The 26,834-nt window shown below is 35.2% G+C and overlaps 2 protein-coding genes across 3 annotated transcripts; one reads left to right on the top strand and one right to left on the bottom strand.

The window, feature by feature from the left end:
- The first annotated feature begins 63 nt into the window (after nucleotides 1-63).
- flvcr2b (FLVCR choline and putative heme transporter 2b) lies at nucleotides 64-18,549 on the top strand. Of its 2 annotated transcripts, XM_065256358.2 has the most exons (11): nucleotides 65-989; nucleotides 4,899-5,040; nucleotides 9,944-10,084; nucleotides 10,615-10,682; nucleotides 10,761-10,864; nucleotides 13,826-13,936; nucleotides 14,218-14,323; nucleotides 14,820-14,931; nucleotides 15,372-15,424; nucleotides 17,450-17,560; nucleotides 17,877-18,549. In XM_065256358.2, the coding sequence occupies exons 1-10, from the start codon at nucleotides 450-452 to the stop codon at nucleotides 17,516-17,518; spliced, it is 1,446 nt and encodes a 481-aa protein (XP_065112430.1). In that variant the 5' UTR covers nucleotides 65-449; the 3' UTR covers nucleotides 17,519-17,560; nucleotides 17,877-18,549. The 2 variants fall into 2 exon arrangements, with proteins under 2 accessions (XP_065112432.1, XP_065112430.1); XM_065256360.2 differs by lacking the exon at nucleotides 17,450-17,560 and having other exon boundaries at nucleotides 64-989.
- A 665-nt stretch (nucleotides 18,550-19,214) lies between these two features.
- bmf2 (BCL2 modifying factor 2) lies at nucleotides 19,215-26,815 on the bottom strand. Its single transcript, XM_065256361.2, has 4 exons — nucleotides 26,658-26,815; nucleotides 25,236-25,543; nucleotides 24,968-25,158; nucleotides 19,215-21,430 (listed from the first exon to the last, which is right to left on the bottom strand). Exons 2-4 carry the CDS (start codon nucleotides 25,534-25,536, stop codon nucleotides 21,338-21,340), a joined length of 585 nt encoding a protein of 194 aa, XP_065112433.1. The 5' UTR covers nucleotides 25,537-25,543; nucleotides 26,658-26,815; the 3' UTR covers nucleotides 19,215-21,337.
- Nucleotides 26,816-26,834: the final 19 nt, after the last annotated feature.

Genomic DNA, 26,834 nt, shown 5'->3' with positions numbered 1-26,834 from the left:
AGTCCGTATCGTTAAGCCCTGCCCATTTCATGACTCAACGGTTGTAATCGCGAGATAACGTTTCTTCTCGTTTTCTTTCTGTGTCAGGAGGTTCCGCTGTGTCGAAACTTTTCTGCGATGTTTGAAGACTTTTTGCTGCGGTAACCGGAGACTATTAAACGCAGCATGCAGTGGATCTTTAAGCGGAGTTAAGCACAACTCAAACGGATATGGAGAGTTTATCCAGGATTTAATCTCAGCTGTTAAATCATTTATCTGTCATGTAAACGTTACACTGTGAAGTATTTCAGAAGCGAGTTTACCATGTTAAAAAGTAACGGGTACCGCGTCTTTTCAGAATAATCTTGAATGAATGACTGACTGAATTTAAAGCGTCTTAAAGATTCAGGCAAGTAAATGCACTCGTTTGCTGCTTTCACGGAGTTAAGACAGTTTCTAAACAAGTCAAAATGGGCGATGAATTCAAGTCAACGGATCGGGAGGTAAATGATAACGATTATTTCATAAAACCATCCGATACCGAAGCAAATGCGTGTCCTGAGCCGCCGGTAACGCGTTTATATAAGAAAAGATGGCTTATAGTGTGTCTATTCAGCTCGTATTCCCTGTGTAATTCCTACCAATGGATCCAATACGGCATCATAAACAACATCTTCATGCGCTTTTACGGCGTGGACTCGTTTACTATCGACTGGATGTCCATGATTTACATGCTGACGTACATACCGCTCATTTTCCCCGTCTCGTGGCTCCTGGACAAGAAGGGACTGCGGGTCATCGCCGTCGTGGCCGCGGCTCTGAACTGTGCGGGCACGTGGATCAAAGTGGCCAGCGTCAGACCGGACCTTTTTCCGGTGACCTTTCTGGGTCAGTTCACGTGCTCGGTGGCCCAGGTGTTCATCCTCGGGATGCCCTCGCGCATCGCGTCCGTGTGGTTCGGTTCAGATGAGGTGTCCACTGCCTGCTCCATCGGGGTCTTCGGAAACCAGGTGGGCTTTAACCAAATTATTATTTTATGCTTTGGTTCTGAGAGAGATATATATGCATGCATTAGTCTTTACATTTTTTTACATTAAAATAATTTAGTATATATTTGTGTTTACAGTACTATAGTAGACTGTAGTATATTATAGTAATTATTACACTTTGTATATTTTAATAATGTATACTATAGTATTATGTAGTATTAACAAACAACTGTAAATTGACAAACTGTAGTGCACTGTTAAAATTTCTGTAAAATGACAGTATTCCTGTAGCTGTTTGCCAGTACCTTACTGTAGATTTAAAGTTATATTATTTACCGGAAACAGTTTGTTCAAAGTTAAATAAACATTAAATATTAACAAGTCTTTATCTTTTCAGAATAAAACTAAAATAACAGCCTGATCCAAAGCATTCTGGGAAACAAAATCTGAAGGAAAAAACAGGAAAAGGATGAGGATTTCTGGTTCCCAGATTGCGTTGCATAAGGCTGTTATTTTATAGTTTTATTCTGTAAAGATAAAGACTTGTTAATTTTTAATGTTTATTTAAAGAAACAGTATGTAGGATTGTGGCCAAAACTGGTATTGCAATCACAAAACTTGTGGCTAAAACTGGTACTGCAATCACACAATTGGTGGCCAATACACAAATGACAACATAAACATCAGTTGAGGGCTGCAACTCCACTTTTTAAATGACAATATCCTGGCCAGACCACTGTTGTCATTGATATTAGTATTTGAAATGAAAATAATTTCTTAATGTCTAGTGACATATCAGGACCATTTTATGATTAATTGATATAAATTTCTTACATACTGTTCCTTTAACTTTTAACAAACTGTTGCTAGTAAATAACGTTTATTAAAATCTACAGTAAGTAACTGGCATACAGCTACATAACTACAGCAAATTATTTTACAGTGTAAATACTGTTTTATATGTTAATATGGTAAAGTTAAAAACTTTACTATAGTATATACACAAAAAAACTGGTTACTATAAACACCAAAGGATACTGTAGTATTTTATGTGGGTTTTGACTTAGTTTAGTTTTTGTAGTGATGCCATTTTCTGTTTGTTGTTTCTTTTGCTGACATAACATTTTTAATGTAAGGCAAAGTTGTTTTTCATGGGCAGTATGACAATGTCAAGGTTGTTGTGACCTAATAAGCTTGATAATATCTAAAGAGCTGTCCAATTATTGATCTAATAAATGGTCAAAATGAACTCAAGGAACATGAACATCAAACTCCCAAAAAAGTACTTAAAAAACCGTTGAGTGGCTACAGAATGAATGGCCCAACATCGTGTATCACTTATTAAATCGCATTTTAATCCTGTTTATGGTCAATAAACTGCTCCCAAACAGGTTTGAGATGACACCGGTCTACACATTTTGGGAAATTATCGACCTCAAGATAAAATTCCAAGTGTGTTAATTTTTTTATATTTGATGAATTAAAAACGGATGATAAAGGTGCTGGTTGGCTAAAGTTTTTAAAATATTTCACAATAAATATTTATAATGATATATCATTATATATTTAACGTAAATGTGGCGCCGCCATCTTTGAGCTCTTTTGTGTAAGACTTCCGTTGAGCAACTAAAGCCAATTGTAGTCATGTCGCGAGTGACACAAGTGTGTGCTGTTTTGACTGGCTAGTTAATGTTTATTATGAAAACCAGAAAGACTGGTATAATTTGTGCAGTTAGGGGTTGACATAATAATTGGTACAAATGCAGTAAATCTCAACAAAACATTTGTTTTGACCATAATCCATGCACCAGAGATGAATGTGGATGTGGCGCACGTGCACCCATGATCTGTATCCATCCAGTAAAACTTTATGGAAACTGCCAGTAAACAATAAATACAAATACAATAATTGTTCAAAAACAACTAATATTATGCTGAAAAAAATATATTTTTAAAACAGATTACAGTACAGAATATATATGACATAAACTGCTTGTTAGTATTGTTTATAATCGTTCTTAATGTTTTCACATATTTTGTTTTGTTTTAAATGAAGTAAAAAAAAGTAAATCATTTACGAAATTACCAGCTCATGTCTCCCTCAATGCATATGAACCAATGTAATATAATATAACACATCCATATTAAACACGAAAGGAAATTATTACTAAATAAATGTAATTAATGTTTATTGTGGTTTGTACTTGTCAAATAACTCATAATGTGTTGAATAAGAAAGATAATTCTGCTGTACTTCTGGATTGTATAAGTTGCGGTTTGTGGTGGATAATAGTGGTATTGCGGAAAATCGGAAATTCTCGTCATTGGCAGGGAAGCGTTTTCTCTTAATTGACGAGATAACTCGTCAGTGGCGGGGAAAGAGTTAATCATGTTTTATGTGTGCTTTTACAACATTGTTTTCTAGCGGCCTGCTATTGAAACTGAAGTCTTGGCCAGAAAAAAGCATTTCTGAAAATGTCATCGTCATGTTGCGTGATATTTTCCCTCAGAAACAATTTGGTCCGTTTTTCATGAATAGCATGAAAATGTTACATAAAAAACAACAAATTAATTAAAAGTTATTGTATTGGTATCAATAAAAAGATAAATTGATAATGATTGGCGTGGCACCATTCTCATTGCTATATCACATTTCCAAAAAAGTTGAATTATATGTAATGGATTGAATAAAATGTATTTGACGTAATACTGACACCGGAAGTTGTTGTTGTTGTAAGACATCTTGCATAGCTCCTCCTTCTTTTAAAATAGCCAATAGCATTTACGTCTATCATTTACCTCACAGCCTAAAGCTGAAGTGCAGAATGATGTCATAAATATCATTGATTTGTATTGACGGAGATGAGTTTTAATTTAAATGCCTATATTTTTATAAATGCAAATCTTTCTTGGAGCACACTAGGTTATTGATATTCTTAAGGCAAATAATTAATCAATTTAAAGCAGTAATCCACATATGTACAATAAATGGAGGCTCTATGATTTCCTCGAATGCATTATGATGAAATAAATATGAAGCAATCATAAGTCATTTAAATGTTATTTCTTTTCGGTTTATCAAATGACAAACAGATATTACGATTTCTAAACTCATTTTATCTGTATTTTATGTATGTTGATAGAATAATTCTCTGCATTGAAAGACATTTGTCCTCTTGATCCAGCAGGACAGGTAATGTGTGGAAAAGTGTCTGGTTTCTCCGAATGATTTGTTTTGCCAATTCGGATCAGTAATGATATCTGTCGTTTATCTGGGTTTAGTGTCAGGAGTTGTCCATGGCTGTCTTTTATTGGCTGTCTGTATTTGCATATGTATAGTCAGTGTAGTTATTTGCCTAATCGATAAGTTGTTGTATGCACAGACTGATTTGGATGTCATACGTGTGCTTTACAGTCTATGCCGCGAGGACAATAACACTCAAAGCATTAAGTAAATAACATACTAATAAAATGATCAATGTCTTATTACAATTTCAGTATTGAATTGATTTTACTTTTTTTTTTACTCAACATCCTTGTTCGACATGAGTTAGACATTTACACATCTAGAGTTGGATATTTTAGGAGTTAGTTTATGTAAATTGTTTACCTCTGTGAACAGCTTTGGGTAATTTGTATGTAAGAAATATTTCTGTCTTGCGTGCAGACGAGTGAATGATTCATTCAAAATGACAGAGTAATCGCTACTGACAATCACATCATCATCATACAAAGCAAAATTACTTCTTTGAATGTCTGCACATTTCACTAAAGGCCTTGTGAAATTGACCTTTTTTAGCTTTCAGTAGGAATGTCTTTATGATTGTAAATTTGGCATTTGTAGCTCAACAAGTTAACATTTATATACTTGGGTGTGAAGTAAGGTTTCCGTCTGAATTGTTTCAAACCTCGGATTAATTTTCTTTGCAGTTGGGAATCGCCATTGGGTTCCTCGTCCCACCAATCCTGGTCCCAAATGTGGACGATATGGATGAGCTGGCGGGTCACATCAGAATTATGTTCTACATCACGGCGGGGTTGGCCACCTTCCTGTTCATCTTGGTAATTATTGGTAAGTTCACATGTCAGTCATGCTGGTGTCACAATGGCGCACAGTCAGTGTTTAGTACTAACATGTTTGACTCTGTGGCCTGTTGCACAGAGCCGGTTTTAGTGGTTATGCAGGTAAGTTTGGGATTAGTTTGAGCAAACTCAAAATTTCGGGCTCAGGAAGGTGTAGTTGTTTTAATTTGTGTTCATTGCCATGATAACTTGTGCTACCCATTTTAATTTGCTCTAAAATGGGTTTGATTCTGGGTGAAAGATAGCAAACCCAAAATAGACCAATCGGCTGTGAGTAAACTTTATTTAACTCTTTCACCGCCAGCGTTTTTAAAAAAAGTTGCCAGCCAGCGTTTTTCATGATTTTCACCAAAGTTTAATGCCTTCCAGAAAATGTTCTTCTTTAAATATATTAACATACAATATACCAAATAAAAGAACAGACCCTCTGCTTTCAAACAAAAAAAAAAACGTTTCTTCCTAACTTCAGTGGTTCTTTTGTAATCAGCTTTGGAATATGGGTAGGTTTCTGCAAAAACACCACATTTTGAGCAAAAATTCCATTTTTGTGACGGACTTTTCATAGAGATCCCAATCAGAGCGATCTTTAAAACAGACACGGACATGCAGCCGCTTGCCATAGGGCAATACTTCCGGTTTTAAAAAGTTGCGGAAGGGCACCACCTGGTGGATAATAGCGGTATTGCGGAAAGACGGAAAATCTCGTCATTGGCGGGGAAGCGTTTTCTCTTAATTGACGAGATATCTCGTCAATGGCGGGGAAAGAGTTAAAAGCAACCAGTGTTGCTTATTACAGTCAGTGCTATTAAAGTCCTCATTTTTTCCCATAACACTTTCTTAAATAGAGAAATATGCACACCTACTTTTTACCTTGTTGGATCCTATTGGCAGTTTGCTGAAAACGTCGGCCTTTTATGTGCACACACATGGTAAACAATCATTAACTTGGGATTTAAACAGGGGTTAAAAAGTTCACTATATGAGGCGGTTTCCCGGACAGGGCTTATCCCAGTTCCAGACTAAAATGCATGTTTGAGCTGCTTTAAATTAAAAGCACCTTGTCCTGTTTATTTATAATATATATCGGTGACATTGTGCTTCTTAAGACAAAACACCTGTGGTGTTTTTTGTGAGGTATGTTTGTAAAAACTTCTTAAATGACCTAATATTAATAAGGTCTAGTCCTGGATTAACCTAAACCCTTTCCGGGAAACTGCTCCTATGAGTTCACCGGGGTGGATTTGTCAGGATTTGTCAACTCACAAAACAAGATTTGTTCAGCTCCCTTTGTGCAACAGGTCACTGGACTGGATTGTGCTGTGCACAGATAGATAACCAGACTTGATTTCATTTCCTGAAATAGACTTGAATGACATCTGTCAGACACTGTAAAAACATTTATAATACAAAAATCTTTTACACAACGTTTAAAGGATTAGTTTCTTTATTAATAAACCTTCTGTCAACATTTATTCTCCTTTGTGTCATTAACAACAAGAAACTAATTTAAGGCCATGTCTGGTTGGGTGGATCTAATACATTTATGACCTCAACACTTAATAATAATGAAGTTTAATGAGACTAAAATGTAGATGTGTATGTAAAGACAGCTTGATGTCATTTCACAGTAAAATGACATTGACGGCTTAAATGTCATGTCAACTGTTCCTCTTTTTGTGCCCTTCCTTGTTCATGTTTTTACATGTTAGACTTTGCTGATAATGCTAATGATGTAGAGAAAAAAGCTTTCACCGTTTCTCTCTCTCTTTTTGTCTCTCATCTTTCTTGTTTTTGCTTTCTGATGTTAAAATGCTGATCTGCCGTGATTTTTCTCTTGACACAGCCACAAGACCTTGTGTAGGAAGTTAGGTCATGTTTTTGACGAAAACTCATGTGATGTGACCTCAGTTCTGTTGTCAGAAGCAGAAATGGAAGAGCTTTTATCTGATGAGAGAAACATGTGAAGTGACTGTTCTGTCTTTAGTCTTGTATTGTATTTTATTTATTTTTTTAAGTAAAGAACTACAGGAGTACATGAGCTCAGATAGAGACTTTAATATCTGCTGCTTGTTTAATAAAGTAAATATCACAGAGTTCAGTCACCTGCCGGTTTGGGGACAAACGACACAAACAACCCCAGATGTCCCCAGAGCCTTACTTTCTTTTTTCTCTTCCTTTTTTCTTCCATTCCTCCTTTCTTTCCTTTCTTTTTCTTTTCCTTTTTCTTTTTTTCTGGCTTTCTTCCTTTGTTCTTTCCTTACTTTTATTCCTTTATTTATTTATTCCATTTGTTCATTCTTTTTTATTATTTTCTTCTTTCCTTCTTTATTTATTTCTTCCTCCTTTCCTTTATTTTTTGCTTCCTTTCTTTCTTTCTTTCTTCCTTCCTTTCTTTTTCCTTTCTTTCTTTCGTTTCTTTTCTGTTATTCCTTTTTTCTTTCCTTTCTTGCTTGCTTTCTTCCTTGCTTCCATCCTTCTTTCATCCCTTACTTTTATTCCTTTATGTAATATTTTTTTCTTTCTTTCTTTCTTTCTTTCTTTTATTCTTTCTTTCTTTCTTTTTTATCTTTCCTTTCTTGCTTTCTTTCTTCATGGCTTCCAACCTTCATTCGTTCCTTCCTTTTATTCCGTTATTTAACTCTTCCTTCCTTCCATACTTCATTTTTTCATTCTTTTTTCTTCCACCTTTTCTTTCTTTCTTTCCTTTCTTCTTTTCCTTTTTTCTTTTTCCTTTCTTTCATTTCTTTTCTATCCTTTCTTGCATGCTTTCTGCCTCACTTCCTTTTATTCCTTTATTGAATTATTCCTTTCTTTCTTTCTTCCTTCCTTTTATTCCGTTATTTAATTATTCCTTCCTTCCATACTTAATTTTTTCTTTCTTTTATTCTTTCTTTCATTTCTTTCTTTCTTTTTTATCTTTCCTTTCTTGCTTTTTTCTTCATGGCTTCCAACCTTCATTCGTTCCTTCCTTTTATTCCGTTATTTAACTCTTCCTTCCTTCCATACTTCATTTTTTCATTCTTTTTCTTCCACCTTTTCTTTCTTTCCTTTCTTCTTTTCTTTCTTTCTTTTTCCTTTCTTTCATTTCTTTTCTATCCTTTCTTGCATGCTTTCTGCCTCGCTTCCTTTTATTCCTTTATTGAATTATTCCTTTCTTTCTTTCTTTCTTTTCTTTCTTTCTTCCTTCCTTTTATTCCGTTATTTAATTATTCCTTCCTTCCATACTTAATTTTTTCTTTCTTTATTTCTTCCTTTTCTTTCTTTCTTTCTTTCTGTCTTTCTTTCTTTCTTTCTTTCTTTCTGTCCCTTTCTTTCTTTCTTTCTTTCTGTTCCTTTCTTTCTTGCTTTCTTTCTTTCTGTTCCTTTCTTTCTTTCTTTCCCTTTCTTTCTTTCTTTCCCTTTCTTTCTTTCTTTCTTTCTTTCCCTTTCTTTCTTTCTTTCTTTCCCTTTCTTTCTTTCTTTCCCTTTCTTTCTTTCTTTCCCTTTCTTTCTTTCTGTTCCTTTCTTTCTTTCTGTTCCTTTCTTTAATTTCTTTCCTTTCTTCTTTCCTGTCTTTCTTGCTTTCTTCCTCACTTCCATCCCGTGTTCATCCCTTCCTTTTATTCCTTTATTTAATTATTCCTTTCTTTCTTTCTTTTCTTTCTTTTTCTTTTCCTTTCCTTTATTTCTGCCTTTCTTTTTCCTTTCTTTCATTTCTTTCCTTTCTAGCTTTCTTTCTTCCTCGATTCCTTTTATTCCTTTATTGAATTATTCCTTTCCTTCTTTCTTCCTTTTCCTTTCTTTCTTTCTTCCTTTTCCTTTCTTTCTTTCTTTCTTTCTTTCTTTCTTTCTTTCTTTCTTTCTTTCTTTCTTTCTTTAATTTCTTTTCTTTCCTTTCTTCTTTCCTTTCTAGCTTTCTTTCTTCTTCGCTTCCATCCTTTGTTCATCCCTTCCTTTTATTCCTTTATTTAATTATTCCTTTCTTTCTTTCTTTTCTTTCTTTTTCTTTTCCTTTCCTTTATTTCTGCCTTTCTTTTTCCTTTCTTTCATTTCTTTCCTTTCTAGCTTTCTTTCTTCCTCGATTCCTTTTATTCCTTTATTGAATTATTCCTTTCCTTCTTTCTTCCTTTTCCTTTCTTTCTTTCTTCCTTTTCCTTTCTTTCTTTCTTTCTTTCTTTCTTTCTTTCTTTCTTTCTTTCTTTAATTTCTTTTCTTTCCTTTCTTCTTTCCTTTCTAGCTTTCTTTCTTCTTCGCTTCCATCCTTTGTTCATCCCTTCCTTTTATTCCTTTATTTAATTATTCCTTTCTTTCTTTCTTTTCTTTCTTTTTCTTTTCCTTTCCTTTATTTCTGCCTTTCTTTTTCCTTTCTTTCATTTCTTTCCTTTCTAGCTTTCTTTCTTCCTCGATTCCTTTTATTCCTTTATTGAATTATTCCTTTCCTTCTTTCTTCCTTTTCCTTTCTTTCTTTCTTCCTTTTCCTTTCTTTCTTTCTTTCTTTCTTTCTTTCTTTCTTTCTTTAATTTCTTTTCTTTCCTTTCTTCTTTCCTTTCTTTCTTTCTTTCATTCTTTTTTCTTTCATTTCTTTCCTTTCTTTCTTTTTCCATCTTTTCGTTCTTCCTTTCTATCTTCATGGCTTCCAACCTTCATTTGTTTCTTCATTTTATTCCTTTATTTAATTCTTCCTTCCTTCCATCCTTCATTTTTTCCCTTCTTTCTTACTTCCATTATTTCTTTATTTTCTTTCTTTATTTTCTTTCTTTCTTTCTTTCTTTCTTTCTTTCTTTCTTTCTTTCTTTCTTTCTTTCATCATTCCTTCGTTTTCTTTCTTTCTGCATTAAAGCTGATCTCAGATCAGCGCTTATGAAAGTTTTAGCTGGTGATTGGATGAGTTTGTGATTTTGTGTCGTTGTCAGTGTTTCAGGACCATCCTGAGATCCCTCCCACTCACGCCCAGGTCGTGGCTCGTCAGATTTCTCCAGAAAGCTACTCGTACACCGACTCCATCCTCAGACTCCTCCGCAATAAAGCCTTCATCCTCCTCGTCATCACTTATGGTGAATGTCTCAACCTCATAACCACCCATTCAAAACCTCTAAAGGAGTAGTTCATCCCAAAATTAAAATCTTATTTATTTATCCCGTATGCTATTCTAGATGTATTTGACACTTTCAGAGTTATATTAAATGATATCCTTGCTCCTTATAGGTGTGTATTGGCATTTAATTGGGGCCACAAGTTTGAAACTCCTAAAAAGCAGGTTTGTTTTTAGAAAAATATTTACGTTTCAAACATTATGGTCATATTTTTATTTATGTTTTGGGGTGAACTTTTCCTTTAAAGTGAATTTATAATAATAGTATTTATAATCCAGCTACACAGACAAACAGGACATTTGCATCTTTTTATTGGTTGTATTATGGCTGTAAAGTTATTTAATCATTATATCATATTGCATAAAGTAATATAAAATCAATAGTCTAAAATCTTGTTGCACATCATTATAGAGATTTTTCATGTAAGTTATACTTTAAATTAAAACATCATGCATCACCTCTCTTTCTGATTGGCTTATCTGTCTTTTTAGGCCTGAACGTTGGCTGTTTTTATGCAGTTGGTACACTTCTCAACCGAATGATCATGAATCACTATCCTGTAAGTCCCACTCATTTCCTGTGACAGTATTATGTTAAATGAGGAGAATGTCCAGTAATGTTTGTTCTGGTTTTGCAGGGAGAAGAGGTGAACGCGGGCCGGATTGGGCTCACCATCGTAATCGCGGGCATGGTGGGTTCCCTCATCTGTGGTATCTGGTTAGACCGATCCAAAACATACAAGTAAGAAACTGAACTTCAATCTCAACAGATGTCTTCAGAAACAAATAAAATGCATTAAATATTTGTCATTGCACAGCAAAAGATCTAAAGAGAAGTCTGTTGAGTTCTCCCTCCTGTGACTCTTGTTTATATGATTTAGTTTAGTTTGTTTCATCAGGTGTGTTAAACTGGACCTTAGTGAACCCATGATCTTTTGTGTCTGACCCAGCACATCTTCCCCTCCAGGACATTATTATGATGTTCCTTTAATTTAGCAGAATTGACAACAAAATGCTTTATTTACACATAACACCACGTACCCCAAATCCACAGCACAGAACTGACATTGCACATTTATAATACAACAAACATTGTGTATTTGTTGAACTACAGGCACATTTTATAGCTTTACTTTCTATTGAATGTAAGTTTTTGATATACACTTTTTGTTTTTTGATATTTCATTTATTTAATATTATTTCTGCATTTGGATAGCTTTACATTTGCAGCTGCTGTGAATGTTTTGTTTACATCATCTCATCAATACATTCAGTTTTATCAGCATCTATACTTATACTTGACTCAGGGCTCCCACGGGTGATGGAATTTCTGGAATATCATGGAATTTTAGAAGGTCTATTCCAGACATTGAAAGTCAGGGAGTTTTATATTTTTTGTCCATGTCATGGATTATCAGGGATTTCTTTTTTTTGCTTGAATTTTAGTTTTTAATTTATCAAAATGTAATCCCAGGGTTCCCACGGGTCATGGAATTTCTGGAATATCATGGAATTTTAGAAGGTCTATTCCAGACATTGAAAGTCAGGGAGTTTTATATTTTTTGTCCATGTCATGGATTATCAGGGATTTCTTTTTTTTGCTTGAATTTTAGTTTTTAATTTATCAAAATGTAATCCCAGGGTTCCCACGGGTCATGGAATTTCTGGAATATCATGGAATTTTAGAAGGTCTATTCCAGACATTGAAAGTCAGGGAGTTTTATATTTTTTGTCCATGTCATGGATTATCAGGGATTTCTTTTTTTTGCTTGAATTTTAGTTTTTAATTTATCAAAATGTAATCCCAGGGTTCCCACGGGTCATGGAATTTCTGGAATATCATGGAATTTTAGAAGGTCTATTCCAGACATTGAAAGTCAGGGAGTTTTATATTTTTTGTCCATGTCATGGATTATCAGGGATTTCTTTTTTTTGCTTGAATTTTAGTTTTTAATTTATCAAAATGTAATCCCAGGGTTCCCACGGGTCATGGAATTTCTGGAATATCATGGAATTTTAGAAGGTCTATTCCAGACATTGAAAGTCAGGGAGTTTTATATTTTTTGTCCATGTCATGGATTATCAGGGATTTCTTTTTTTTTGCTTGAATTTTAGTTTTTAATTTATCAAAATGTAATCCCAGGGTTCCCACGGGTCATGGAATTTCTGGAATATCATGGAATTTTAGAAGGTCTATTCCAGACATTGAAAGTCAGGGAGTTTTATATTTTTTGTCCATGTCATGGATTATCAGGGATTTCTTTTTTTTGCTTGAATTTTAGTTTTTAATTTATCAAAATGTAATCCCAGGGTTCCCACGGGTCATGGAATTTCTGGAATATCATGGAATTTTAGAAGGTCTATTCCAGACATTGAAAGTCAGGGAGTTTTATATTTTTTGTCCATGTCATGGATTATCAGGGATTTCTTTTTTTTGCTTGAATTTTAGTTTTTAATTTATCAAAATGTAATTCCAGGGTTCCCACGGGTCATGGAATTTTTGTAATATCATGGAATATAAAAGGTCTTTTCCAGACTTTGAAAATCAGGGAAATTTTTTGTCAAAGTCATGTTATATCAGGGATTTTTGCTTTAAATTTTAGTTTCCATTTATCAAAATATAATCTGCTTGTTAACTTGTGATATAAGGAGACCATGGGGTGGTGATGGCGCAGTGGATAAGACACTCGCCTTTGGTGTGAGAGACCTGGGTTCGAATCCACTGTGACACACCATTGTGTCCCTGAGCAAGACACTTAACCCCTAGTTGCTCCAGAGGCGTACGACCTCTGACATATATAGCAATTGTAAGTCGCTTTGGATAAAAGCGTCAGCTAAATGAATAAGTAAGGAATATCATTTCCGTGTCCAAACCTTCGTTGACTACAATTTAAACAGCTGATGTTTATTCAAGCCACATTTTTATAAACTCATGGTGTACACTACATTTTCCAGGCTCACGGCATCCCGGACATAGGTCATGGAAATGAAGCTTTGTGGTCAGGGAAAAGTCAGGGAATTTGACATTTGACTTGGAGTGGGAACAATGTTATCCGCTTGTTAAGCTGTGACGTAAGGAATGCCGTTTCCGGCAGGGCTCCACTGATTTAAAGTGAGACTACAATCTAAGCCGTTTATAAACATTGTTTACTCATTTCAGACATTTATGCTACATTTTAAAAAAACAGGGTGTACACATTTTCCAGGCTCATGGCATCCCGGTCATGGAAATGAAGCTTTGTGGTCAGGGAATTTGACATTTGGCTTGGAGTGGGAACCCTGACTGTTAGATAGATTCCTAATGTGGGCAGATATTTTGCAGAAATAACCGTAATACAGCAAATATGCATATCAGAATAGTTTGCTAAACGATTGTAATATTTCAAAAAATTATAATTTGTAAAAGTTTGAGGTGAATTCAGATAGCAGAATTCAGAAAGGCAGAGAGACTGGAAAGACAAAGATGATTTAATTTTCCAGAAAGCACAGTTTGTGAAACATGTTTGTTGGTTATACATTTTTTATTTATTATTATTTTGTTATAGATTTTACAAACTTAAAGTATTAATGTATTGCATATTGTATATCACACAATTTAGCAAGCTATCGCATATTGCATTTTTTTTTTATTCAATACCGTGCAGCCCTAATGATGTTTGATTATTTAGTATAGTATGTATTGATGTATCTGATCTCCCCACAGACAGACCACTCTAGCTGTCTATCTGATGTCTCTTCTGGGTTTGGTGCTTTATGCTTCCACACTTAATCTGGGTCACTTGTGGGTGGTGTTCATCACGGCAGGAACCCTCGGGTAAGAGAGAATTTGTCAGCACACTTATTTGTAGTAAAGTCAATCATCAACTCAATGCATGTGAAAGGAGATGTTCAGAGCTTTGTGCATGATGGGCATTCAATTGAATGATTACTGGTGTGTACCTTAAGACAAATCAGTGCCACTAAGATATTTAAAGATCTGTCAGTGCAAGTTATTTTCAGTCGAGACCGCTTAAACGTGTTTTGGACTAGCCTAAATCTCTGAAACCAGGTGCATGTGTTTGTTTTGGGTTTTCTCAGTGTATTTGTGCATTCCAGGTTTTTTATGACGGGATATCTGCCTCTCGGCTTTGAGTTTGCTGTCGAACTCACTTACCCAGAATCTGAGGGAACATCTTCAGGACTTTTGAACTGCTCTGCACAGGTGTCTGAATTTCATTTTAAAATTAAAAATCAGTCCTTGAATTTTCACACAAGTTTCCTGTTCTACGAAGATAGTTTAAATGGAATACTTCACCAAAAAATCCAGCATATGACATAGTGTATGAGACATAGTGGAGTAAAGACGAACGCAGAAGCACAGAAATCAAAATAAAAAGCCAGTCAGAATATAGAAATCTAAAAAAAAATTCTATGAATGTCTCCAAGCCACTATGTATCGTACGCTACGTCCTACTTTATAAATACTAAACACATTATAGCTGGTCTGTTTGTTTATATGCAAGGTTTACGTTACATTTAGATACATTTGTTTAACAGGTGCTTTTATCTAAAGCGACTTTCAAATGAGAGAGCGTTTAACATTTTTACAATAGGAGGAGTTGTATTTATTTCTCATTGTTCTTGGTATTTAGACATGTATAGTCAAATTTAAGCATTTCAAACAAGACAAGTAAAGTTTGTCTTCTGTCTTACTGCAGGTGTTTGGGATCATATTCACAATCTCTCAGGGGAAAATTATGGATTCGTTTGATACTTTAGCGGGAAATCTTTTTCTCTGTGTCTTCCTGCTTATAGGAACCATCTTGACAGGTGCGTAGTATGATTAATATCATCACCTTAACCAGTACTTAACTGCAGATAAACAAAGATTGGTTTAATTGTACCTTTGCTTGTGTCTGTACTGTGTGTTTTTCCTCCTTAAAATAAATACTTCAAAGTATGTCCATATATCAGATGTTTATGTGTTTGGTTATTGTATAACTGCTCTTACCATAGTTCTGTGAATTAACGATAATAATGCGTCTTAGAAACTCAATCCCTTAATGTTTAAATTAATGTATGAGCTATTACATGCATAGAAAACACTGGATTGAGCAGCAAACATCATTGTTATGATGTAGTTACAGACCACTATGTGATCTCACTATTATATATTTAGACTTTTAAAGAGCTGATCAGGTAAAGAGTTGATTCCCTTGATTCATTGAAATGTTACAGCTGTCCTGTTTGCTTGTTTGTGTTTATTTCAGGTTGTATTAAGGCAGATCTGCGCAGACAGATGGCAAACCAGCAGGCACTGACTGTAAGTACCTGGCAATAAAACATTCACATCTGCAGTTACATCAATTTCTATCATGTTTCTCCAGACATTAGTTTAAATGTTGATATAAAAGCCTTGTTGATTTGTTAGCTGTTGTCCACAGCATGCAGTTGATCATGTTCCTGCAGTCTTCCACCTGATGTTTGCACACTTTGAGTTTTTATAATAGTGTGGAGATTCCAGCGCTGTGATTGAATGACACAGAAAGTGTTCAGAGAATTTTTTTTTTTATGAACACACCTCATCCTGTTGTTACCTGTCACTTCTGCTCATCTTTACACCCCACATCACGTTTCCTGTTTCCGCCCAAAATCGTTTGTTTTCTGTTATCGATCGCATTTTCCTGTGTTAGCTAAGCTATTTCCTGATCCTGCTCATTTTGCTTCCTGTTTCTGCTCACAGTTTCCTGTTTCAGCTTATTCATTTCCTGCTTCTGATTATCCGTTTCCGGTTTCCACTCATCTTGTTTCCTGTTTTCGATTCTCCAATTCCTGTTTCCACTCATCCTTTTTCCTCTTTCCGCTCATCAATTTCCAGTTTCCATCATCATGTTTCCACTTATCTGTTTCCTTTTTCCACTCATCCCATTTCCACTCATCACGTTTTCTGTTTCCGCTTATATGTTTCCTGTTTCCGCTTCTTCATTTTCCTTTTCTGATCACCCTGTTTCCTCTCATCCCTTTTATTCTTTCCGCTCATCCGTTTCAGCTCATCAGTTTTCCTGTTTCCGCTTATCCATTTCCTGTTTTCACTCATCCCGTGTCCATTCATCTTGTTTCCTGTTTACGCTTCTCCATTTTCCTTTTCCGCTAATCAGTTTCTCGTTTCCACACATCGCGTTTCCTGTTTACGCTTATTCGTTTCCTGTTTCCACTCATCCTGTGTCCACTCATTTTGTTTTCCTGTTTCCGCTTCTTCATTTTCCTTTTCCGCTCATCAGTTTCTCGTTTCCACTCATCAAGTTTCTTGTGTCCATTCATTTCCTGTCTCCGCTTATCCCGTTTCTACTTATCTTGTTTCCTGTTTCCGCTTCTTCATTTTCCTTTTTTGATCATCCTGTTTCCTCTCATCCCTTTTCTTCTTTCCACTCATCCGTTTCCACTCCTCACATTGCTTCTCAATTTCCTGTTTCCACTCATCAGTTTCCCATTTCCACTCATCACGTTTCCTGTTTCGGCTTATTTGTTTCATGTTTCCTCTCATCCCTTTTTCTCTTTCCGCTCATCAGTTTCTCGTTTCCACTCATCAAGTTTCCTGTTTCCATTAATTTCCTGTTCACTCATCTTGTCTCCCATTTTCGCTTTTCTATTTCCTGTTTCTGATCATCCTGTTTTCTGATTATCTTATTTCTTGTTTCCACTCATACCTTTTCTTCTTTCCACTCATCACGTTTCTTGTTTCTGTTAATCTGTTTTCCATTTCTGCTCGTTTTCTTTCTTGTTTCCTGTTATCACATATCCTGTTTTCACTTATCTTGTTTCTTGTTTCCTGTTTCTGCTTCTTCATTTTCGTTTTCTGATCATCCTGTTTCCTCTCATCTCTTTTATTCTTTCCGCTCATCCGTTTTCACTCATCACATTTCCTGTTTCTGCTTCTCCATTTTCTGTTTCCACTCATCCCTTTTCCTTTTTCCTCTTATCCGTTTCCCATTTCCACTCATCATGTTTCCTGCTTCCGCTTCTTCATTTTCCTTTTTTGATCATCCTGTTTCCTCTCACCCATTTTCCCCTTTCTGCTCATCAGTTTCTCGTTTCCACTCATCACGTTTCCTGTTTCCGTTAATCCGTTTTTCTTTTGTGCTCGTTTCTTGTTTCCTGTTTCTGTTCATCTCGTCTCTGCACATCCTATCTTCTCTCTACGCTCATCCCGCTTCTTTTTTCCATTTATTTGTCTCGTGTTTCTGCTCATCTTAGTTTCCATGCATCTTGGTTTCTCTCTTCCATTCTTATTTCATCACAGTTCAGCCGTGCTCACGTTTACAGATCAGACCTCTGTGTGTGTCTGCAGGTAACAGCAAGCAGCTCAGATGTTAAGGATCAGAGTGGCTCATCTCTCTTCCCGTCCACACACATCTGATCAATTAATCACTTTCTGATTATATCACTCACTGGGGCTCAGGTACTGGAGACACACAACAATCTGCCCCTCTGATTCACACTCAATGATCATTATTGCTCATGCACTGATTCACACATGCTTTGAGCATTTTTGGCTTTCAGTATTTGTGAGTGATGCTTTATTTGATTTTAGCTTTACTGCTTTATGTGCATTGATCGTATCTTCGTTTTCTACACAATCTTTTTATTCAGTAGTGAATATCCAGCTGGCCTTCTCCTGATATGTGCATTTAGAGACACTTGTGTGTGTGCATGCATGCGTGTGAGTGACTGACAGGGGGCGCTGTTTCACTATGTTTCACATGTTTTGTTTACAGGATCATTTGGACAGATTGACTGCAGCAACGTCTGTTATAAATGAAGCCAAACTTTAAAAATGTGCACATCTTTGTCCCTTATAATGTGTTCACAAAATGGATCTCTTTTAGAATTTCACATTTTAGTTTGAGATTATTTATCTTTATCATTTTTGACTGGCCTTTCATTTCAGCTGAGGCTGAAACTAACTTTTTTTCTATGTTGTGCATCAGTCTAAAGTATTATTTGTGGTTGTATTTGTGTGTGTGTAAATTTTTACTGTGTGTTTTGTTTAACACAAACATGTTGTTTTACAATTGAAGTGTGTTTGTACACTGATCGTTTCTATACATTTGTCTAATCATAACTAATCGTCTCAGGAATTCTTTGCATTATTTACTTCATAATACTTGATTTTAAAGTAATCATGTTAACATCTTGAACAAATTTTCATATGAAATCCAAATGAATGCACAAAGTTTATCAGTGTTAATAGAGAATGCCTGAGTAGAAATAAGCTCTGTCTACACAGATGAATTCTGTGTTGGTTTTCATCTATGCAGTAATATGAATTATGAATAACTGTTTCATAAAGATGCAACTATTTTGTAGTTTGTTTGTTCGCTTTTTGTATATGTGATGTGAAGTTTTAAAAACTGGAGAAATTTTAATGAATAAAACATCTAAATACTATCTGAACTTTGTGTCTTTGAAAACCACTGAATTAATTCCACTATGATTTTTTATAATTATAATAATTTGCCACAATTTTGCCTAAATACCATAGCTTTAATCATTATTAAAACCATCACAGTTTTTGTAGATGGGTTGTGAATCGTTTGGACTTTCTGAATCTATTCGGGACCATAAGATTCGATTCTTAATCGATTATCAACGTACTAATTAGCATATTTGTGACGTCATCACGTCGTATTTGCGTTCAAAGTAAGACTAATGTAGGCTATTAGTTATTAACAAAATGTGCTTTGGTGGGCAACTCATAGACTCTGTGCGGGCAACCTGCTGTCATATTTTAATGCGAATAAGTGCATTTTCATTTAAATATCTTCTTTAGCCTATTCAGACTATAAAACAAGTAAAAATAGTAATTCAACTTTAGTAAACTTAACTTTTTAGAATCGATTTTAACATTTGTGAATCGATTCAGAATCGTCTACATCTGCATCACGTTGCATCTAATCCTAGAAAGAATCAAATTAAAAGACTCAACCCTAATAAGAGTCAAATCCCACCCCTAGTAAAAAATAATTACTACTAACCAACTACTACTTTTCTTCAGAAAAGTCTTAAATATATAGTCTGTATAATACAAATAGAAAAAAACAAGGCACCAAATGAGTATCCATAAATACTTTAATGCGGTGATAATTGCAGAAAAACTCTAGGCATTTATATTGACAGCATTTATGATGTTAAAAAAGACATTTTCATAAAAGCATTTAATACAAGAATTGTGCATTTCTATAATAAAGTAGCAAAATTTCAAACAAGAATCATCAGTAAAGTCCTGTAAACATTCCCAATAAAATCCAGTTTAATTGATTTCGTAAATCTATTTCTTTTGAGGCAAGTGCATACTGTATCCATCAGGTGGCAGAAGCGTTTCTCGTAAAGACTGCGCATGCGTAAATCACGGAACAAGTTCCATGACCCAAAGAAACGCTCCCAACGCTTTGATCTGTTGAAGTTTTTTTTTTTTTTTTGAATGAAGCCCAGAGTGATGATGGTCTGAATCTTCATCGTCTGCCTGCTGTTCTAAGGCACCTTCAGTTATTTGATTGTCTGCAAGTGTTGTTGATACAAACATACGAGCATTACAGCCACACCCGTCAAAAGAACAACAAGACCGTAATATATCACAGACTGGAAATAACCTACAAGAAATGTTTTCAGGAAAACTACTGGTCTGAAATTGAAATAAATGCTGTGGAAAGTAATGTTTGTCTGTTCAGGCATGACAACATTAATTTAGTCATAAAACCGTGTGTAATGCACAAGTTAACAATATAAAGTTGTAAACTGCAAAGTACAGGCACCTCAGTAGTAGATTGTACCACAAAAAAGCATTTAAGAACTAGGAAATGGAGCCATAACTTAAATTAATCTCATATTTATATTCATTTCGCTTTACATTATGACAAAGATTTATGGAAAATAAATAATTACTTATCGTATACAAACTCTAAAATATTAACAACGACACCAGATCATAAACCAAGCACGGCCGTTTCACTGGGTGCTTATAAAAGAAATCTACACCTCTGAGTTCATTATTGTCCTCGTTTCAGATGAAGACACTTTCCCTCACATTTATAGTTATAAAAAGCTCTTTATAATATCCAGTGCAATGTTATATACAAACATATACAATAATCTGACATTATGATTGCATTTATCGCTCGGAAACTGGCGGTTTGGTGTTTTAAAACTCTTGGTTATCCAAAACTGACCCTTTCTTGAGCCTTGTACCCTTCTTTCCTCACACAAGCTTCACAAAACATCCCAAAACAGTAAATTGTGTTTAAAACATAAATCTTAAAAAGCAGGACCTACTTTAGAAAAAAAGCAAATGGGGGTTGCTATTGTATTGGTCAGTAACTTATTTGGAAGGCATAGCAAAGGGTCAATGAATGAATAATCAGTGGTTCAAAACACTGATATCTAAACTAACACCTCAGTGCCTGAGAGAAATTCATTTCATTGATGTATGTCAAAGGTCTGATATAAAACAGCAGAATGGAAATGCAGTGCTGAAGAAAACAGAGGTCTTCATTAAGGCAAATTCACTTTCTGAAGTTTTTCACACATTTTTCATCTATAAATTGAGTCATGTGGTGCGTTCACCCTTAATGAAAAAGCGTCCTCTTTAGCAAAGACCAACATATATTCATTTTAATAACAAAATTCATATTTCTCTCTTTCTTGTTCTCAGAAATGGCTTAAGGTTGATATTCAGGTAGTAAAACATTTGTCTTTTCAGTTCTGTACGTTGGTCCTTTATGAAGCAATTACTGGCCTCTGGTTGAGATATCAAACATCTGTGAACTCCATCCAAAATAACACTGATATAACAGCCAAGCAAGGGGAAGTGAAGCAAGCACAAGTCGTGGTCGACCAACACTGTTGAGTTCAGTAGATGTCGGCAAACACTTAACCGTGTATCTCACTGTCTAGTGAAGCAGGTGTCTTCTGAGAGTTTCTTAAGGCATCCGCTGATGAGATTTGCTCATGAGTGGAAAAAAAATTGGGAAACCATAAGGAAAGAATGTTGAGACCTCAATGTTGATAGGCATCCTGCAGGATAAAAGACGGTGCTCCAGGATGACTTCTTTGAAAAAGCAGAAAAGCCTCCGACCAGCAGCAACTTTCCACTGTTTCGTATGCAACTGTTTTGGAGCCGTGTAATCCAGATCAGTGCTTTGTAAAACTCATCTGGGTCCTGAAAAGATGCTGTGGTCTTTCATCTCTGCTGGTCTCCTCTTGGAAACAGGAAGTTGTACAGAGTCGTCACTAGCTGGATTAAACCCAACTGACCTCTTTGATGCCGAGTGAACTGCATGAAAAGAAAAAAAGATAAGATGTAAATATCACAAACTATTACATCTTTTGAAAGTTATTTTTGAGGATTAAGCCCCTTGTAGCTTGTTTGTTTTTTTGTGTTATATATATATATATATTTTTTTTTTGCTATGCTGCTATGTGGATGGTAGTAGGGTTCATTTTGATGTTTACCTGGTATATTGTATTTTTCTTGTTAAGCAAAAAAATATGTATATCGAATAAAATAACATAAATTAAATGAAATTTGATGTTGTTAAGTAACAGCTTTTTTAATAACCCCTAATGAAAATTAACCATGGTTTTATTGTTGTAAACGTGTAGTAACTATGGTTTTTTGGTTTATTGATTACTATCAGCAAAACTATGGTTTTACTACACTAACCATGGTTTAACTATGGTTTTTGAATATTTGCACGCTTCATGAGGCTTTGAAACATTTACGAATCTTTTGTTTCGAATCATTGTTTCGGAGCTTGTTTCAAACTGACCAAAGTCACGTGATTTTAGCAAACGAGGCTAAACCAGAGTCGTATAATAATAGAGTTACGACACTCACATAGACGTCCGTTGTAAGAATGGAATGCGGAAGTAACAGCGTTTCATGTAGTGACCGGTAGTGACGCATAGTTCCAAACGCAGCACTGAAGCCCATTCATTTCAATGGCACCTGCTGGTAAATCGATGAAATTACCGTTTCTCTTTACATTTTCGGACATTTCATTAATATAGTCAACAGTGATATTTTATGAACTCTGCTGTAGGTAATGATTATCGTTAATAATAACTAGTAAAATTTTTATATTTTAATGAGTTGTGTATAATGTGTGAATAATATAGATTTAATGGTTTAAAATTGTATTACTGGTGGCCATCTACTTAATACTTATCTTTTTTATATATTACGAGTAACACTAGGGGGCAACAGCGACACGCTAAATGCCTTATAAGAAAGTCACACTGCTTACAATGCTGCTATGTGTTTCATTGTGTTTGGTAAGTAATACGAGTGATGTATCCTCGAAAATCATGTATGATTATATTAACATTTAATGTGTGTACTATAAATACAATTAAATATTAATTTAGTGTGTTTATGTTATGCTTCACTGTTACAAATAACCGTGTTGGCGATCTTTTTTGTGATTTTAGTAAAAGTGTAGGAATTATGTATTTAGCAGATTGATAGCCATTTATATAGCCATATTTTGCTACAAAAATAAAAGATAAACTATGTTGCTGTAGTTGGTATAACCACATCTTTGGGCCACAATTAACTGTTTATCTTTATTAACTGTTTTACTATATTTACATCACTCCCTAGTAAAAAAACGTTATAAACACAGTAAGTATAGTGATCAATTCACATTACAAGCTAATATTTATCTAAAATAGCTGAAAACCTATGCAAACAGATTGACAGCCCTGCTTGGTTTGGAACTGCAGAACGTTACATGAATCACGTGACCGCACGGCGGCGAGATCAAAGCGTTTCGTAACTCTGTTATTATACGACTCTGGGCTAAACGTCATAACGAGGCAGTTTGTTCAAAACGTCACAACTGTTTCGAAAATCCGACGATTCACCACTAGGGGGAGTTGATCACAAATGACCAGTGTAGGTGAACTCGAGTCAGTTTTATTAAAAAAGTTCATAAAACATTCATCCTTCTAACTAATAACACAACCATTTTGTCTACTTTTGTTTATTGACAGATTTAATGACAAATATGTGCATAATTAAAAAGAGAGTTCGTGGTAATAATTTATTTGCCATAAATAAAACTAAAATCACAGAATACACTTTTAATTATGTCTTAATTAAATTAAATCATTTATTTTTCTTAAAAACATATTTTTAGAACAATCTTGCTATTATTTTGTAAAAAGTTTCAAATGTTTGGACAGATCTGGCTGCTTTTACACTATTTTGACCAGCAGGTGTCGCCAGCGTGATTCGAACGCTTCGAAAAACTGAATCAATTTGCGAATCAATTGGTTCAATTGATTTGAAGTTTCAAAAAGCTTCGTTTCTCTAATCACTAGTCAAAACCATGGTTATTTTGTGGTTACCATGGTTTTACTACAGTAACCATGTTTTTTTAACTGTAGTAAAACCATGGTTAATTTTCGTAAGTGACGTGAATAATAAATCCAATAACGTGTTTATATAAAAAGTAAACGTAGTTAACTTTAATAAATTATAAAAAATGTACACAGAAGTTTTTAATCCTGTCGTTTTAATTTCAGTGGTGAGTGTCCGCCATTAGATGGCGCCGTGACCTCGAGCATCGCTTTGGCCTAGAATCATCTTGACTGACAGTTAAAGCGTCCAATCAACACTCAGACCGGCGGGTTTGTGGGCGGGCCTTGTAGTTTCGCTTGACTATTGCATTGTGTTGTGTAAGCGACTGATTTTATGTGACCTAGCAAACTTTCGTTCAGTATAAACTTGTATTTCCAACACATACCAGTTAAAATTATGTTTTTTATTCAATTATTTAGTGTAGTTTTATTTATCTGAGGTCATGAAAGAACACTAAAATAAAAATACAATTCTAATAGTTTTACAAATACCATTATGCTGAACTATCAAGTGTTTACCATTACAACCATTTTTTTATTAAGTATGTTTTGGGGTCTTATAGGATTTATTGGTGTTTCATTGGTTCCCATCTGCCACATGCACAAGTAAGTAACATCCCACACATTACCAGCAGAGACCCACAGAAACCATAATAGTTTCCATTAAAACCAATACAATTTCCATTTATTTATAACCATTAAATCCATTAGATTTTCTGTGATGGTTTCTATTGTTTTCAGTGGGTTAAAGTCACATTTAAATTGAAACTTTAAAGCTGCATGTTTATGAAACCACCTTCATTAGCTAACATACACAATGACGTTACTTTGGCCTGCGTGCCATATATTGCGGTCACATGTTTTGTCGACGTGGAGGCTGAGTCAGAGTCTAAATTTAGACGGCAGTATAAACGCACACTTCCTCTTACCGAACGCACACAAACTAAAGCCGGCCTGAACTGAAGACAAGCTCATTGCATTTATTTGAAAACCCAGACAGGACTAAAACACAAAGGGAGGGGGAGGGCGTGCCAGAAAGTTCGAGAACCACTGTCATATGCTGTGATGTTATTTCCCTAAACAAACGTTTTAAATAAATAGCAAGACCACAAAGCATAATTACCACTACATGATCTCCCCAACAGTCATGTGCCTTTAACCAATAACTCATGCTGCTAAACAAGTGATACCGGTTATGCTCATATTTACTCATATCTTTAGTTCAGTCAACATAAGTAAACACAGCAATATGAATATTAAACCAATAATGATGTCATTGGTTTCTTTGATCATTTGCATATTCCACGTTGGAGCCGTCAAAATAGGCGATGATGTCAGCGCACTTCGTGACAGTAACCACTTCACGGTCAAAGCACCTGTCAACCAGGTTAACCTCTCGAATCACATGCCTGCATTTGAATGTGAACTAGTCTGAGGTCATTCTTACCAGCTGAAGATGTTCGTGCTGAAACCCATCGCCCATTTCCCGTAATTTACGTCCGATCTGAATCTCCACGCTGTTTTCTTCATCTTTATCATCTGGTCTCCTTTCCTCCACCCGCCCCTCTTCCAAGCGTGGTGCGCCATCCGGGACGGGTTCGAAAAGGGCAGGGAAGTGGACTCGAAACCCGGCATTGCCTGGAAGATAAAAACATTGGTGGATGAGTAACTTCTTAAGTTATTTACAGTCCCATAAACAGATTTTATTCACATACCGTGAAAAAGTGCTCTTGGCTCCCCTGGGGCCGCCATAACCGATGCAATTTCACAATGAGCTCTTAGTGCAGTCCTGACCTCCATATCTCCACAGTGAGAGAGTGCGTCTCTATCCCACCCCTGAAAGGGTGCCATATCTCCAGCTCTCGCTGAATTTAAAGTCTGCGTGGATCTGTTTTCAAACCGTCCGTGTCTGCTTCGAATCGGTCCACGAGAGGCGACTCTGTTCTCTGTGCTCTGGTTCCTCAGTGGTGATTCACGAAGCTGCTCCTCTTCATCATCCTCCATCAGCCGAACCATAAACCGCCTTGAAAGATAGCAAACACAACGTCAGACTGTGATCACACTTCTAAGATGCTGTTAATTCGGTCAGTGTTACATGAATTCACACGGTCCTTTGATCACGTTTTGTGTAGATTTTGTTAGATACTCTTTAACACTTCCCTTCTCAAAACACAACAATATATCATGTAGTTTAGAAACACAGAAACTGACGTGAATAGTAAATCTCACTATGATTGATCTTAGAAGAGACATTTTCATTAATAAATGAGGTTTTGGTTTGATAAGAAATATTATCACAGCAGATCTGCATAAGGGTAAAATAATCAAGAAGCAAATCACATGAGATCAGAAAGATAAAAACAAAACAACAAAAGCATTTTAAAGAGGTCACATGAAAGATTCAATGGTTGTGCTGATGATACAATCCAAATAAATTAAATAAATCTGCTATTATGATCATTTCTGAGATCAAATCTGATGCTTTGGTTTCAATTCAATAGTGTGGAGGGTGAATTTACACTCTAATAAGGGTGTGTTTATTTTTTTACACATTTTTTTGTGTGTATGTGTTATGCTATTTATCACATTATGTGTCATTTTAACACACTGTCATTTTGTGTTAACACAAAATGTATTGTTTTAAAAATGTGTGTATTCTGAGACAATGCATTTGGTGTGTTGTCCCCACACTAACACTGATTGTGTTACACAGGTTGTATGAACACGAGATGTGCACAGACATGTTTATAGTGCATGCGTGCTACAACAAATCCAAGTCTAATTCTGAGAGATTTATGACAGATTATAATATTTAAAGACTATAATTGATGAGACATACAGTAATATAAGCAAACAAATTACATACATACCATAAATTATTTATTTAAAAAAATACAACAACATTAATGTGAATGAATACAAACACGTGCTTTAGGATAACTAATAAACATCTTAAGTTGATCATAATAATCTTTATTTGCCTCAGATTATCTTTATTATGTAATCTAATTGTTTAGTCAGTTGTTTTTTAATCTTACATAAACTATTTTTACTGTATACACCGAAAAAATACTCACACGTAAGTGAACGCACTGAACAAAAGACGCAAATAAGTCACAGAAATTTTAGACACTCACCCCCCGTGCGTGAATGTGTCTGTCAATGTTGTTTTTTATTCCGTATACTTTGTCTGTGTTGTTTTTAATCCGTCTTCACACTTTGACACGTTTGTGTTTACTAACACGATTTCGCTCCGCTTTCATTCTGCGCTCTCAGCGCGAGTTGTTTGTATAGGACACGAGCTCTGCGGAAAC

Source organism: Paramisgurnus dabryanus, chromosome 12 (genome assembly GCF_030506205.2).
Source record: "Paramisgurnus dabryanus chromosome 12, PD_genome_1.1, whole genome shotgun sequence".
Lineage (NCBI taxonomy): Eukaryota > Metazoa > Chordata > Actinopteri > Cypriniformes > Cobitidae > Paramisgurnus > Paramisgurnus dabryanus.
This window is presented reverse-complemented; position numbering and strand designations above follow the sequence as displayed.